Source organism: Natator depressus, chromosome 1, assembly GCF_965152275.1.
Source record: "Natator depressus isolate rNatDep1 chromosome 1, rNatDep2.hap1, whole genome shotgun sequence".
Classification (NCBI taxonomy): Eukaryota; Metazoa; Chordata; order Testudines; family Cheloniidae; genus Natator; species Natator depressus.
Genome location: NC_134234.1, coordinates 295555488 through 295568502, shown reverse-complemented (window position 1 = coordinate 295568502; position 13015 = coordinate 295555488). Strand labels below are relative to the sequence as shown.

The window sequence follows — 13015 nt, the reverse complement described above, 5'->3', positions numbered from 1 at the left end:
TCAGATTTTCATATCAATCAATACATTTACTTGCCTGTATTTTACCCAAAACCATATGCAAATAGGGTTGAGCAATGGCTATGCATACTGGATGTTAAACCAGCACTATTGTTCTACATAAACCAAACTGTTTTGGCAGTCCGCCCAACTGTTTGTGGTCATAGCAGACAGAAAGAAAGGTCTCCACACAGAGGATTTAATCTTGGATAACTTCTTGTATCCTTTTGTGTTATGATCTTGCAGGTGTCTCTCCTCCAGGCAAGCCGACTGACCACTTTACAAGATCGCAAATATCCTCAATGGGATCCCTAGCACAGATCCTTATCCATTTGCAAAGTAGCAACCTGGTCATCTGTGCACACTTTCTTCTCCCATTATGCCACCATTTAGTATTCAAGAAATGATGCCAAATTTGCTCGAACTATAGTGCAGTCTTTGTGTACATGAACTCCAGTCCCTCCACTTGTTTAACTGTTCGGGAGTCACCAAGAGTGGAATGAACATGTGCAATCACTCAAAGAAGAAAAAACAGTTACAACAGACCCTCGCTAGAGCACACATTGCTATAGCGTGGATTTGCATGTAGCGCGGTCACAGTGATGGATCCCAAATTTAAATGTTTAAAGTGGGATCCATGGTAACGCAGTCCCCACGTTAACACGGTACTGCGCATGGATCCCGAACCCCACGTTCTAGCGAGGGTCCAGTGTACTAACCTTTTGTAACTTGTTCTTCAAGATGTGTTGCACATGCCCCCATTCCACAAGCTGCCCTTCTACCCCTCTGCATCAGAGTTTCCAGAAGGAAGGAACTGAAGAGACTGGGGGGTCAACTGGACCCTTTGTGCCAATGCCGGCAGCAGAGGTGCTCAAGTCACCCTGACAGGTACCACTGAAGGAGAAGTTTCTGGTGACTGTCTGTGAGGCGCACACACATGCTAATAGTGGAATGGACATGTGCAGCGCATCTCAAAGAACAACAGTTACAGAAAGTTAGTAATCAACCATCTTAAGCAAAATTGAGATAAGGAATCATTCTACTGAAATAGCTAATGAGGGATCTTAATGTAAGAGTCTAACTTCTGATATTGTCAGAAGTAACTGAAATACTATATGGGAGTAAACACAGTTAAAAAGCATAATGTAGAAAAGTGTTTCATTGTTGAAGTAGAAGAGGAAAACATGGAGTTGGATAATCCTTCAAGTGAGACACCTTCAGCATCACCGTTATCCTCAAAACATAGCCATGATGATATCTTTAGTCATTATTTCAGGCCTCTCAGTAGCTTTTCAGCTTCATTCAGGAGTTCTTTGTCTTTCACATCCTGAAAATGGCGGACACCAATCTTTGAATATACTATAATATCATAGTGTAAAGGCAAAGAGAGGTACTCGATTAAACAAAGTTTTGTCCTCCCTTTTATGCCATCCACACCTGCAGTGTATGACAATTTTAATAATTGGAACTCTTTGTCTTGGATATTCTCCTCCAGACAACTTTAAACTCTCAGGTCCACTACGACGTCTGCAAATGAAGAAACACAATATTAAAAAACAAAACAAAAATCCAATGTAAAATGGTTGAATACGAAGAATGATCCGATAATGGTGACAAGCACCCATTCAGGAAAAATGCATTCCTATTTAGTTATAGTTTGCCTTTCTGAAAGGAAAACCACAGACCTATTGTGTCCAGATGTCTGAAGATGCTATCCAAGAATGCAGAGAAAGGAGTATGACTTGGAGATCTTTGCCATTTGGTCAGACAACAAAAAAGAAAAAGATGAGAACTTTCTCATGTGCAGTTATCTGATACATTTGTCCAGTCCTATTTAAACCCAATTTATAAAGAAGCAGCATCTAACACAGTCCAGTGCACGTTTTTAAATTTCAAAAATTCTTCCACATCCACCTTTAGTGTTAGATGGTTGAAAAAGAAGGATTGACCTTCAGCTTCCCAATTATGCTCAACAGAATCTTCTCAGGAAAATTCTCTCACATTTAGGGCAAATGGGTGCAGACCCCTTGGATTGGTGTAAGTCAAAACCAACTTGTCTGGAAATGCTACACACACACTTTTATGAAAATGAACATTTTACTGCAGCTACAAAGAACACAGGAGGAAGGCAGTGTATTGATTAAGCACTCTAGTACTGTACGCTTTTTGTGATGTGGATAGTGGCAAGGCAATTACTGTCATCTTCATGTTACACATTTTGTCTACAAATTAAACTGAAAATTAAAATCCATGAATATTAATTTAACTGTTGACCTGATCCTACAATGAGATTTTGGAGGGATCAGAGCAGACTCTATGCCGGCACAGTGTTCCACTGAATTCAGTGGGGTTCCACACAGGTCATGATCCAGCAGCTGGGCCTTAAAATGTATACTAAAAAAATATTCATGTTGGATGGCATTTCTCTAAACGCTTCAGTAAGGAAATTCGATTAAGCTCACTTCCAGTCATTGCAGAATATACAAGGCAGTTTAACTTTACATGCCTTGTTGTGCTAACTTGTTCTATTTAAAATACAGTCTTCCTTGCTTCAATGTAGGGTTTCCAATATAAAATTTGCCCTAGTATATATTAATAAACACTTTTTGACAGAACAATTCTAATAACCGTAGTAAAGCTAATGTTTTCCCTACAATTGTGGGGCATGTGGTATAAAGCCTACTTGGGAAATTACAACTCATTTTGGTGAACAATAACTTTTTGCTGTAAGTAATGCAGAGAATTTGCTTCAGTATTAATCTTATGCATATTTCTTTGCATTTTAATTGAGCCACCTATTTTGCTTTTCATTTAATTTGATGGCTTCCTATTATAGCATCATTAAGATAATTACATTTATGACATGTAGTTACTTTTACTATTCATTTCCATTTTCTTCCTGCAGAAAGCAAAAGCGGCCTTACTTTTTTTATGTAAATCAATTTACATAATACCATATTGAGTTTAAGCTGCAAGAAAAAATAGGGGTATAGTTTTGTTCCATATTGTTGGATTTTGTATTGAAGTGAGTTTGAATGTGTGTTTTTGTTTTATTTTGTCCTTGAATAGTGTCTATTATATGCAGAAGACTTATCTGGGAGGGAGCAGTAGAGGGGGGTTGACAAACTAGCCAAAATATTGGTACATTGAGGGGAACTGATTTGTATATGACAGTGGTTCTCAACCTATTTATCATTTTGGGCCACATCCCATACTCTGACAAATGAAACTGAGTGTTGATAAATGCAAAGTAATGCATATTGCAAGGGAAAATGTAACTGCTTCTACACCTTGCAGGTTTCTAATTAACTTTATTACCTCAGGAAAGGGACCTGGTGTCATTGTGGACAACTCAGTGAAGAAGATCTGTGCACAAAAAAAGCAAACAGGATGTTTGGATGCATAAGAAATAGGATGGATAATAATACAGAAAATATTACGATGCCATTATATGAATCAGTGGTGCAGCCCTAGTGACGAAACTGTATGCAATACAAGTCACCTCATTTCAGAAATGATAGAAGAGTTAGAAGAGGCTTAGAAAAGGGTGACCTATTATTTGTCATGGAAAAACTCTTAAAGGAAGAGAGATTGAAAAGATTGGATTGTTTCCTTTTGAGAGGAGACAAATGAGAGGGGGCATAACAAAAGTATGTAAAACAATGAATAGCATAGAGGAGGTAACCCAAAAACAAGAGGACACTCAAATTAAATTTAAAAGATGGACTAATTCAAAACTAGTAACGGACAATGACTTGTACCATTGGATGAAAATTAGACTGTGGAACTCATTGCCATGGGATGTTGTTGAGGCCATATGCTTAGTAAGATTCAAAAATGAATTGGACACTTACGTGAATGTTAAGAATATCAAGAGTTATAATAAATAATGCTAACAAATTTGTAGTGGATGCTGGTGCAACAGTAAACTTTCTCTGCCTGAGTTGGTCTTGAAAAATTACCCAACGTCTACTATCCCAAAGGCTCAGCCTACTTTTCCCAAGGGCAGTTCCCTATCTTGAGCCTCGCCCAAGCCATGCACCCCTTTTACTTGGTCTTCCACCGATCCTCTACTTGGATCCGCACAATCTGGTCCCTATAAACAAATCAATGAATGCCAACCCCACGTAAACAGTCACCTCCCCCACTCTACTGGCCATGGGCAACACAAGCACTCTCCTTTTAAGCATTGCAGTCTCTACAGGTTAGCAGTTGGTACGCTCCAGCCCTTGAGCATTTTCTTGGAGTGTCCAGTTCCTGGTCCACTGGACACTCAGGGTATTCAGATCTGCTGCTTCCAAAAGATAGTACACCCCAGCTTACTAGTTCTATCTTAGATCAGTGCCCCACTTAACACACAGCACTTAGGTATGTTTATCGTGAAATCAAGTATAAATTTATAGAGATTCAAGTAGTAGCAAGTACAAGTATTGGAAACAAGTGGTTAAATATAAAATAAAATCATAATGTTCACCCTAGGGCCTAGACTGAAATACTGTCATATATAGTAGAGTAATGCTTCCCCAAAATCATTGCAGCACTTTACAGCCAGGTTTGACTGTGATCCATCTCTTCATGAGACACACATGCTGTCAGCTTGCTTCCTAGATGAAGAACTCCAGTGTTTCTTTGCTTCCCAAAATATACCAGTCCCATCCTGTCTTTTATTCATCAACAGGAACACTCCTGATGGTGCTTGTTTCATCTTGTAGATTTCCTTTCTTGTAGAGTTTCACAATCTCTCATTGTATTCTTTCATGCAAATAGGCATACAATACACAATACCCAAATGGCCAGATAGGGAGATAAGTGTCTGCTAGCCTTTGTATGAAAGGAGCATGTCTGAGTATGCCCCCTCCTGGTGACCTGCTTTAATGTCAAGACCTTAAGAACGTAATTTTTGGTATAGATATGTAACTCCTTAAATGTTATCCATACATATGTTTCTCAATTATTATAATGACCAGTGGGATACCAGCTCTCGGGACAGACCTTACATGCCACCCTTTGATTATTATGTGTATATCTGACCCAGAGGATCCCTGTAAAGCCCTATGCACTCCCTGTGCCCTCTGCCATTTGGCACCAAGCGTTGACTGGGTCACAGAACCACCTTAACTAGTGACTATGGCAGCACTGGAACTGTCTTTGCAGACTTAGGAAGACAGCACCCCACTGCTTTAAACTTGGGCTGCATTCAGAAGGTTTTTTTGGTTATCAGGAGGGCTAGAATTTTTTTATGTAAATGAAAGCTTGTATTCTGCAGAAGCTGAGGGAATCTGTCTTGGGCAAGAGCCTACTGTCTATAACTGTCCCCACAAGAACTGTCAAGCTGTCATCTATTTTAAGGTGTAAATGAATGTTGTAAGCTGAGAAGAAAGATCAGAGGTATCTTCTGATACAAGATCCCCTGCACAGTGCTGCTTCCAGGCTTCTACCCAAACCAGTCTTGGATCATGTATTGAGGTCGTCTTCTGACTCGGAATATACAAGGGTTATATACAAGATGCAGCACTAACCCTAAAGTTGATGTGATGATCTATTCAGCTTTGGATGATTCGCATGGTTTCTCCTTAGCAGTTGGGAGACTTGTAAAGAATCTATGCAGAATGAAGAATAGATATTTTAACTTCTGTTTTCTTGCTGCATGCTTATAGTCTAAAAAATTCATAATAGTGGTGGGGGGTTTTTCAAGAAAGATGTTTTTATTTCTTGTTTGATAATGGTGTACACCTCAGCAAGAATGACTTTCATTAAAGTAAAACCACTACATTTAAGAGTTCCTTTTTCAAGTCCCAAACAGTCAAAGCACTCTAACATGTTCCTAACTTTAATTACATGTCCCATTGATTTAAAATTAAGTACATGCTTAAATACTGTGCTGGACTGAGGCCTCGGTCATTCTTTTCAAATCATTTGTATACTGAATTCATCATTTCCAACCAGTGAGGAGATACAGAGGGTGAAATCTGGGGTCTGTTGAAGTCAATGGCAAAACTCCCATACATTTCAACATAGCCAGGATTTCACTCTGTATGTTTTAAATAGAAAATACCAGAAGTAAGAGTAGGCATAAATGACTCGTTTTGACTATGCAGTGGTGGGGTAGCCATGTCCGTCCCAAGATATTAGAGAGACAAGGTGGGTGAGATAACAGGCCACGTCACCTTGAATGGTCCCTTGAAATATGTGTTAACAACTTATGCTACACAATCTGTTGCATCTTGTGTTTATCTGTCACACACTGAGTAATTTTCCCAGACCTGAAGAGCTGTGTAAGCTCAAAAACTTGTCTCTCTCACCAACAGAAGTTAGTCTAATAAAAGATATTATCTCACCCTACTTGTCTCTTTGATTTGACTAATTTATTGTTCTGATGATGCCAAACTGGTGATGCATTTTCAAATTTTTACCTGTTATATAGAGATAGAATGGGATCGGATCTCATGATTGAAACTGCAAGAAATCCCAAATGTCCTAAGGTAAGTGTAGATTTTCAAAAACTAATATTTTACAGAAAAAAATTAATTGGGAACAAATAGCTTTGGGTGATAGTGCCATCACTTGACGAATGTTGTTTGTATAACTTGCATGATTTTTTGTAACCTATACTCTGAAAACTATCTATAAAAACAATCCCCATTTAAAAATTAAAATTCCACAAGATATCTTAAATATTTGCCAACCCTGCTGCAGTAGTCTTGTACTTCTTAGCTGATAAGTGTCCTGATTTTAGATACATTAATTCCCATGAGATGATGATTGTGAACTGACTACGAATACATACTTCTCAACTACCCTTGCTTTTATGTCACATCTTGGATTCTACAGTTCTGCTATTTTGTCCTAGAATCCTTTCAGTGTTTCCTTGCAGTACTGTGATGTTGGCTGTTAACTTTCTTCCTGTGGGTGGTGTGAGAGAGCTAGTAGTCTCTCCCCATTTTTTTTTTTCAGAGATATTTAGGTCAGAAGGGTCATCTAGTCTGACCTCCTGCACAACGCAGGCCACAGAATTTCACCCATCACTCCTACAGAAAAAACCTCACACCTATATCTGTGCTATTGAAGTCCTCAAATCGTAGTTTAAAGACTTCAAGGAGCAGAGAATCCTCCAGCGAGTGACCTGTGCCCCATGCTACAGAGAAAGGCGAAAAACCTCCAGGGCCTCTTCCAATCTGCCCTGGAGGAAAATTCCTTCCCGACCCCAAATATGGCGATCAGCTAAACCCTGAGCATATGGGCAAGATTCATCAGCCAGATACTACAGAAAATTCTTTCCTGGGTAACTCAGATCCTACCCCATCTAATATCCCATCACAGGCCATTGGGCCTATTTACCATGAATATTTAATTACCAAAACCATGTTATCCCATCATACCATCTCCTCCATCTGCATCACCAGGTTTCCTCTTGTCCTTTTGGTAGGTAATGATCTCTTTGCCTGTAGCATTTGGAGGGGTGTTATATCTAGCACAGCACAAGAGTGAAAAATGAGAAAGGAGAGGGTATTCTGTTTCTGTTATTAGGAAGGAGAAGAAATAAAATAGCACATTGTTAAGAACAATTTGGTAATTAACAGGTGTCTTAGTGTCATTATAGTACTATATTGAATGTTTTACTATTAAATGGAAAAGGTTCAGATTCTTCTGAAAATAGACATGAGCTCAACTGACTCTCCTTATGCTCTCTGTGTAAAAGGAGGACATGGAAAAAGCTAGAACACCATACTACTTTTTGAGGGATTTGATGGCCTATACTGACTTGATTTAAAAGTTATCTTTGAACTGAGATCTTGCCTTTCTAAATTCCTGAGTAATAAAATGAGTATATAAATAGATATGAAATTGTTAGTTATTCAAAGTAACAGGGCTATAGTATTGTCCAAATAAAACATGCAACCGTACAAGGTGCTTTATGCTCTCAACTCCTATTGAATTCCTATTAAGAGTTGGATGCTTAGTGCCTTGCAGGAAGCATTTAGTACTTCACAGGTTAGGATTATATCCTGAAGTGAAAAATGTGTAGGTGTTAAAAAAACAAATATGAGTTTTTCAGTGTGATCCTATTCCCATTGAAGTCAATGGAAGTTTTGTCATTGACTTCAATGGAAGCAGAAGACGACTCTTTTGGGGTGAAAAGAAAATTGTTGTACTTCATCATTTGTATCTTAATCACTGTCATATAGAAGTTTTACATGTATTTTTTTTCCTGGTAAAGCTATATTTTTTGTGAATACAGTGATTTACTTGTAATTGTGCAACTGAGAGATGGTATCAGCATATTAACTCCCATAACTTCAGCTTCAAGTGCTGATGAGTAATACATTCACAAAAACAAAGACTGCTTTGTAAACTAGTATGCAAATAGTATCACCCACCCACTAATTTGTCAAGAGACATTGTTTTAGACAATGCCAGCCATGCACTATGCATCATCCGTTAAAGATCTTGCAAATTCTTACCATGCTGATCGTTGCTTCCAGACCTTTCTTTCTGGGAAGGACTACTTTCTGTCTCCCACTTGGAATGACATGCACAATTCTTTTGTTCATGATATTTCAGTATCTTTATGGAAAATTCTAGAACTATAAAATGTAGGACAATTTCATACTACTAATCACCTTAGTGATTTTAGTTATATAGTAATTTGATTAATTTTTTGTTGAAATATAGTGAATGTTTTTTATCTCTTTTGTTTTCCTGAGATAAGGAAGCATGCCACAAGTATAATACAAAGGTACAGTTTATACATGAATTATTAAGATATGAGCTTCCGTGCTAGACTGGGCAATCTAAAGTTACTTCTGTGATGCTTGTAACATTAGATATGTGTTGCACCTCATTTTTACTTGGATAGTGCTATTTTTTTTTACTTTTTGAGTGCTCCACTCCGCACTTTGACCACATTTTAATGTAGTTCTTTGTGTTGATTAGAAATAACTATTTTATAGTAGCTCCAAGAATCTGTAAATATCCATATAAGTTAAAAATAATAAAACACTTGTTAGACATTGGGACTTGTCTTTAAACAATATTTTTTCTCCAACATTTGCCTTTGCCTGTAACGTACTAAAAAAACCCATACATCATTTTATGTCAGGCACCTGACTATTTTCTGTTAAATTTCAGTTGATAGGGCTTGTGAAAAACAGAATAGCAAATGGTGATAATCTCATCATTTCTCTCAGAAAATAACAAGTTCAAGAAAAGATATTTCACTGATTTACAAACTTTCTTAGTTGATATGGAGACCTATTTTCTCTAGACTAATGTAGCATAAGGTGCTGGTAACTCATGATGCCTGTTTTGGAAGAGGAATAGGGAATTTAAAGTCTGTAGGTTCTTTCTGCTACCACCTGCAATTCAAAAACAAACAAACAAAACTTCATCCTCTGTGCTTTCTTTCCATTGAGTTTTGTCGTATTCTTTTTAAAGATAAAAATAATACAGGATGCTGTGTTTGCCTCAGAGTTTGAGCTTCTCTGGCTTTTATGGGCATGCAGACTTTTGGGGAGAAGGTATCTCAACTCTGCAGCTATGACTCTGGTTGACATGGGAGAAGCGTTGGTGAGCTCCACAGGGAGCAATGTCCATATTTCACAACTAGAAGGGCAATAGAGCCTGACATACGGTTAAAAACAAAGAAGAAGAAAATTTCTTGATTATACCTTATAAAAACAATTGGTATGACAAGGTTGTAGATTACAAGAGATTCATTTTTCTTCAAGCTAGTCATGTGAATTTTATTTTCCTGTTTTACTTTAACGGTTGTCAAGTGTACTTGTACCCACAGCATGATGTACAAAGCTAATATTTAAATCTTGTAGCTGTGGGAGGGGAGATACAGTGTGCCGGTATCTGAAATTATCTTTATTTTTCTAATCTACAAGGTAGCTGCAGTAAGCACCATTGTAAACAGAGGAACACCACTGAAAGCATTTGTGTTTAGAAACTACAACCATTTTCCAGGTGTCAAGTCTCACTACATTGGAGGTTGTCAGTATAAATTATGGCAAGCCATTAGAGCATCATCTGCTGCACCAGGTTACTTTCAGGAGTATGCGTTGGGTAATGACCTTCATCAGGTACGTTGACATCTGCATAAATAAATATCCTGTTACATTGTATTTGGAGACGAATATGTAAGAACTATTATCATGTTTAATTCTAATCTTAGTAATTATTTATTCTTTAGATTATTAGGAAGTGGCAGCATAGAGAAAATCCAGGTAGGTTATGGGAAGGAAAGGAAACTCTCTTAGTTTGCTTAGCAATTACAGAAGAATTAAAAAGCATGAAGAAAGAGAATGTCTGTCTCTCACTCACCAACCCCCTCCACACACACACCCCCCACTCTCGCCTTCAAATTCTTCTAATTCTGGAAGGAAACTATACAAGAGTTGCAAATTGCTTCCAAGTTCCTATTTACAACTGGTAATTCGTTAAGCATTATTTCACTAAGCAGATGTTATAACTAATATTAAACAATAGCATAAAGCATGAAAAGTACAAATTAGTACTATTCAGTGTTTCCTACACTAGGGAAGAAAATTTATTATTTCAGTTCCCCTCACTGACAGTCATAACTCCTAAGAGAATTTCCCTTGCAGTCCAAGACCACATGCTATGTTATGAGAATAGGCCTGCTGTTACAGCACCCCTTTTGGCAGCACCCACTTTTTTAACTAGTTCAACAAAAATGTATAGTTATTAAAACTTGAATAAGCCAATGTCTTATGTCAACAGCCTGTTCCATTTTAAGGTACTGTTACCTTTTAACTGACTTTTGAGAAAGTAGAAAGAGACGCATACATTTCTCTAATAGTTCTCGTCAGTCTTTCTGTGTTGTTTCCTTCCTCCAGTGCTCTCTTTACTGCCAGTCCTGCAGGTCTTCTGATTTTAAAGGGTCTTTTTTATAGCATACAGGTAGAATGCACTTAAATCTTTTGTTGCAGACAGGTATTTTTCTGGCTGTCAGAAAGAGTAGTCAGTGGAGATTGAACCTGAGATATTCAGCACCAAAAGCACAGGCTTCTACCCCATGAGCTAAAGGAGAAGTTCCATTATGTTGTAACTTTAGTAGGCTCGATCACTGCATGAGGGGCAGCTTCTAGAAGAGAACACAGCACATTTTAGCCAACAAGTTATACTGCACTGTCCTCTGAACTTTCCTAGTGAGTCATATTTGTGTCTGTTCTTAGGACCTGGTCCTGAAAACTTCTGTGCATAGGCCCATCAGCTAACCTTCCTCACAGTGAGAGATCACTAAGGAATTTGGCTGTGGAATAGTCTTCCAAAGAAAGCGGTGGAAGACACCCCTGGCATATTTTAAAACTAAATTGAGTGAAACACAAGACTTCGGTGGAGCTATGTACAGAAGTAAAGATGTGCCTGGTAACTGTTTGCGGGATTGGACTCTTCAAATTGTAAGCTCCTCAGAACACTGACTGCTTTTTTTTAATTTGTGCCATTTGCAGCACCAAGCATATAATTAGCACTTACATAACATAACATAACATAGTAGAAATATTCTGGACGTCCAATTCAGAGAGTCAGCGCTATTGAAGGAATGGATCTTAGCCTGATGCTTGAGAGTAGCCACACGGTACCCTATAATACCTTGTTTTGTTTTAAATAAAATAGGAATTGGGGGTATCAAATTATGTTGTTAGAGTTTTTGAAATGCTGACTTTCTGTTTTAAAAAATCATATTTGCATTAGTGCATCTATTATAGGGAGTATGTTTTTTTAAGGTATATTCAGAGGAAAGACTTATTAGGTGATCCAGCACATCTTCCTACAAGAGAAGGATTATTCCTTATTGTGCACTTTGTTTTTTCCAGCCTTTTAATTTTATATATGTCAGGCAACATGTCTTTGTTCATATGTTTCTAGCATGAAATGTGTCTAGTAGTTGGGAAAACAATATATTAAATCCTAATAAATTATGGAATGTTTTAAAATAGTGACTTTACAATTTAAGTAATATTTGAGTATGAACTTTTATAAGCCACTTCAGTCAGATCCTGAGAATCCTTCCATTTTCTTAATACGTTATTTTTCCTGTGTTGTTTTGAAGCTGTTTCTTTTTGGGGGTGATATATGTGACTATAACCAGGTACACACTTTTCACCAGTGCTGACTGAGGTTGTTGTTTTGTAACAGTTTTATTTTTAAAAGAAAAATGGACACATCACATTTATTACCAAGCTGAGCACTGCTTGAGACCCAGCAGTATGTGCATCTCCCATCTGGCCAGGACGGACTGGAAAGGGGGCTGCCTTTGCTTTTGGAGACCTTCCAAGCTGCTCCATAACTGCTTGTTGGTTTCACTGTTAAGCTATGTGAAGCACTTTTCTTCCTCGTCTCGCCTTTCCTTCCCCTCTTTCCTTGGGCTGAGAGCACTGTTCACAAAAGTCTATTTCTATATGAAGAATGGTTTAAAAAATAGAATGATTTTCCCCTCAGTAGAATATTTTGATTGTCATTGTTACAGTATGATAGGACTGAGTCTCATTTACACAATGCCCACTTTACACCACAGTGTAAAAGGGCCTTAAAGATGATATACTCATGATCTACATACTTTAAGGCCCCTTTAAACTGCCAGAGCATGTAAGGGGCCTTGGTGTAACCAAGAATCAGGTCCATTGTCTACAATTATCAAAATCTGCTGATGCCAGACTCAGTACCCTATTCGTTCTATTTTTCCACTCCCATCTCTGTTTTTTCCATTCTGGTCCTTTGTGTGTAAAGTCCTCCCAATTCACAAATCCATCACTCTTTTCTCATTCAGATCTTTCCAAAAACCTCACTTGGTTTATTTTAATTATTAGGAGACAAGAGATATGGGACGTGGTGGGTTACTCTAAATTATTCCACCTCTGGGTTTCCCATTCTTTCAGTCTAAGCGTTTGGGGGCAGGAACAGTTTTTATTTTTCTGTATTGTACAGGGCTGAGCATGTTTCCAGTACTAAACACTGTGTTTCCTCTAATGGAAAGAAGATGGTAAACTAA

The 13015-nt window shown here is 37.9% G+C and overlaps 1 protein-coding gene across 1 annotated transcript in view; it reads left to right on the top strand.

Annotated features, from left to right (window-relative positions):
* PNPLA8 (patatin like domain 8, phospholipase A2) overlaps positions 1-13015 on the top strand; it is a 63583-nt gene that overhangs the window by 21522 nt on the left and 29046 nt on the right. Inside the window, exons 7-8 of the mRNA XM_074951898.1 lie at positions 6422-6479; positions 9888-10082. Coding sequence (XP_074807999.1) covers positions 6422-6479; positions 9888-10082 — 253 coding nt within the window. The remainder of the gene's footprint in view (positions 1-6421; positions 6480-9887; positions 10083-13015) is intronic.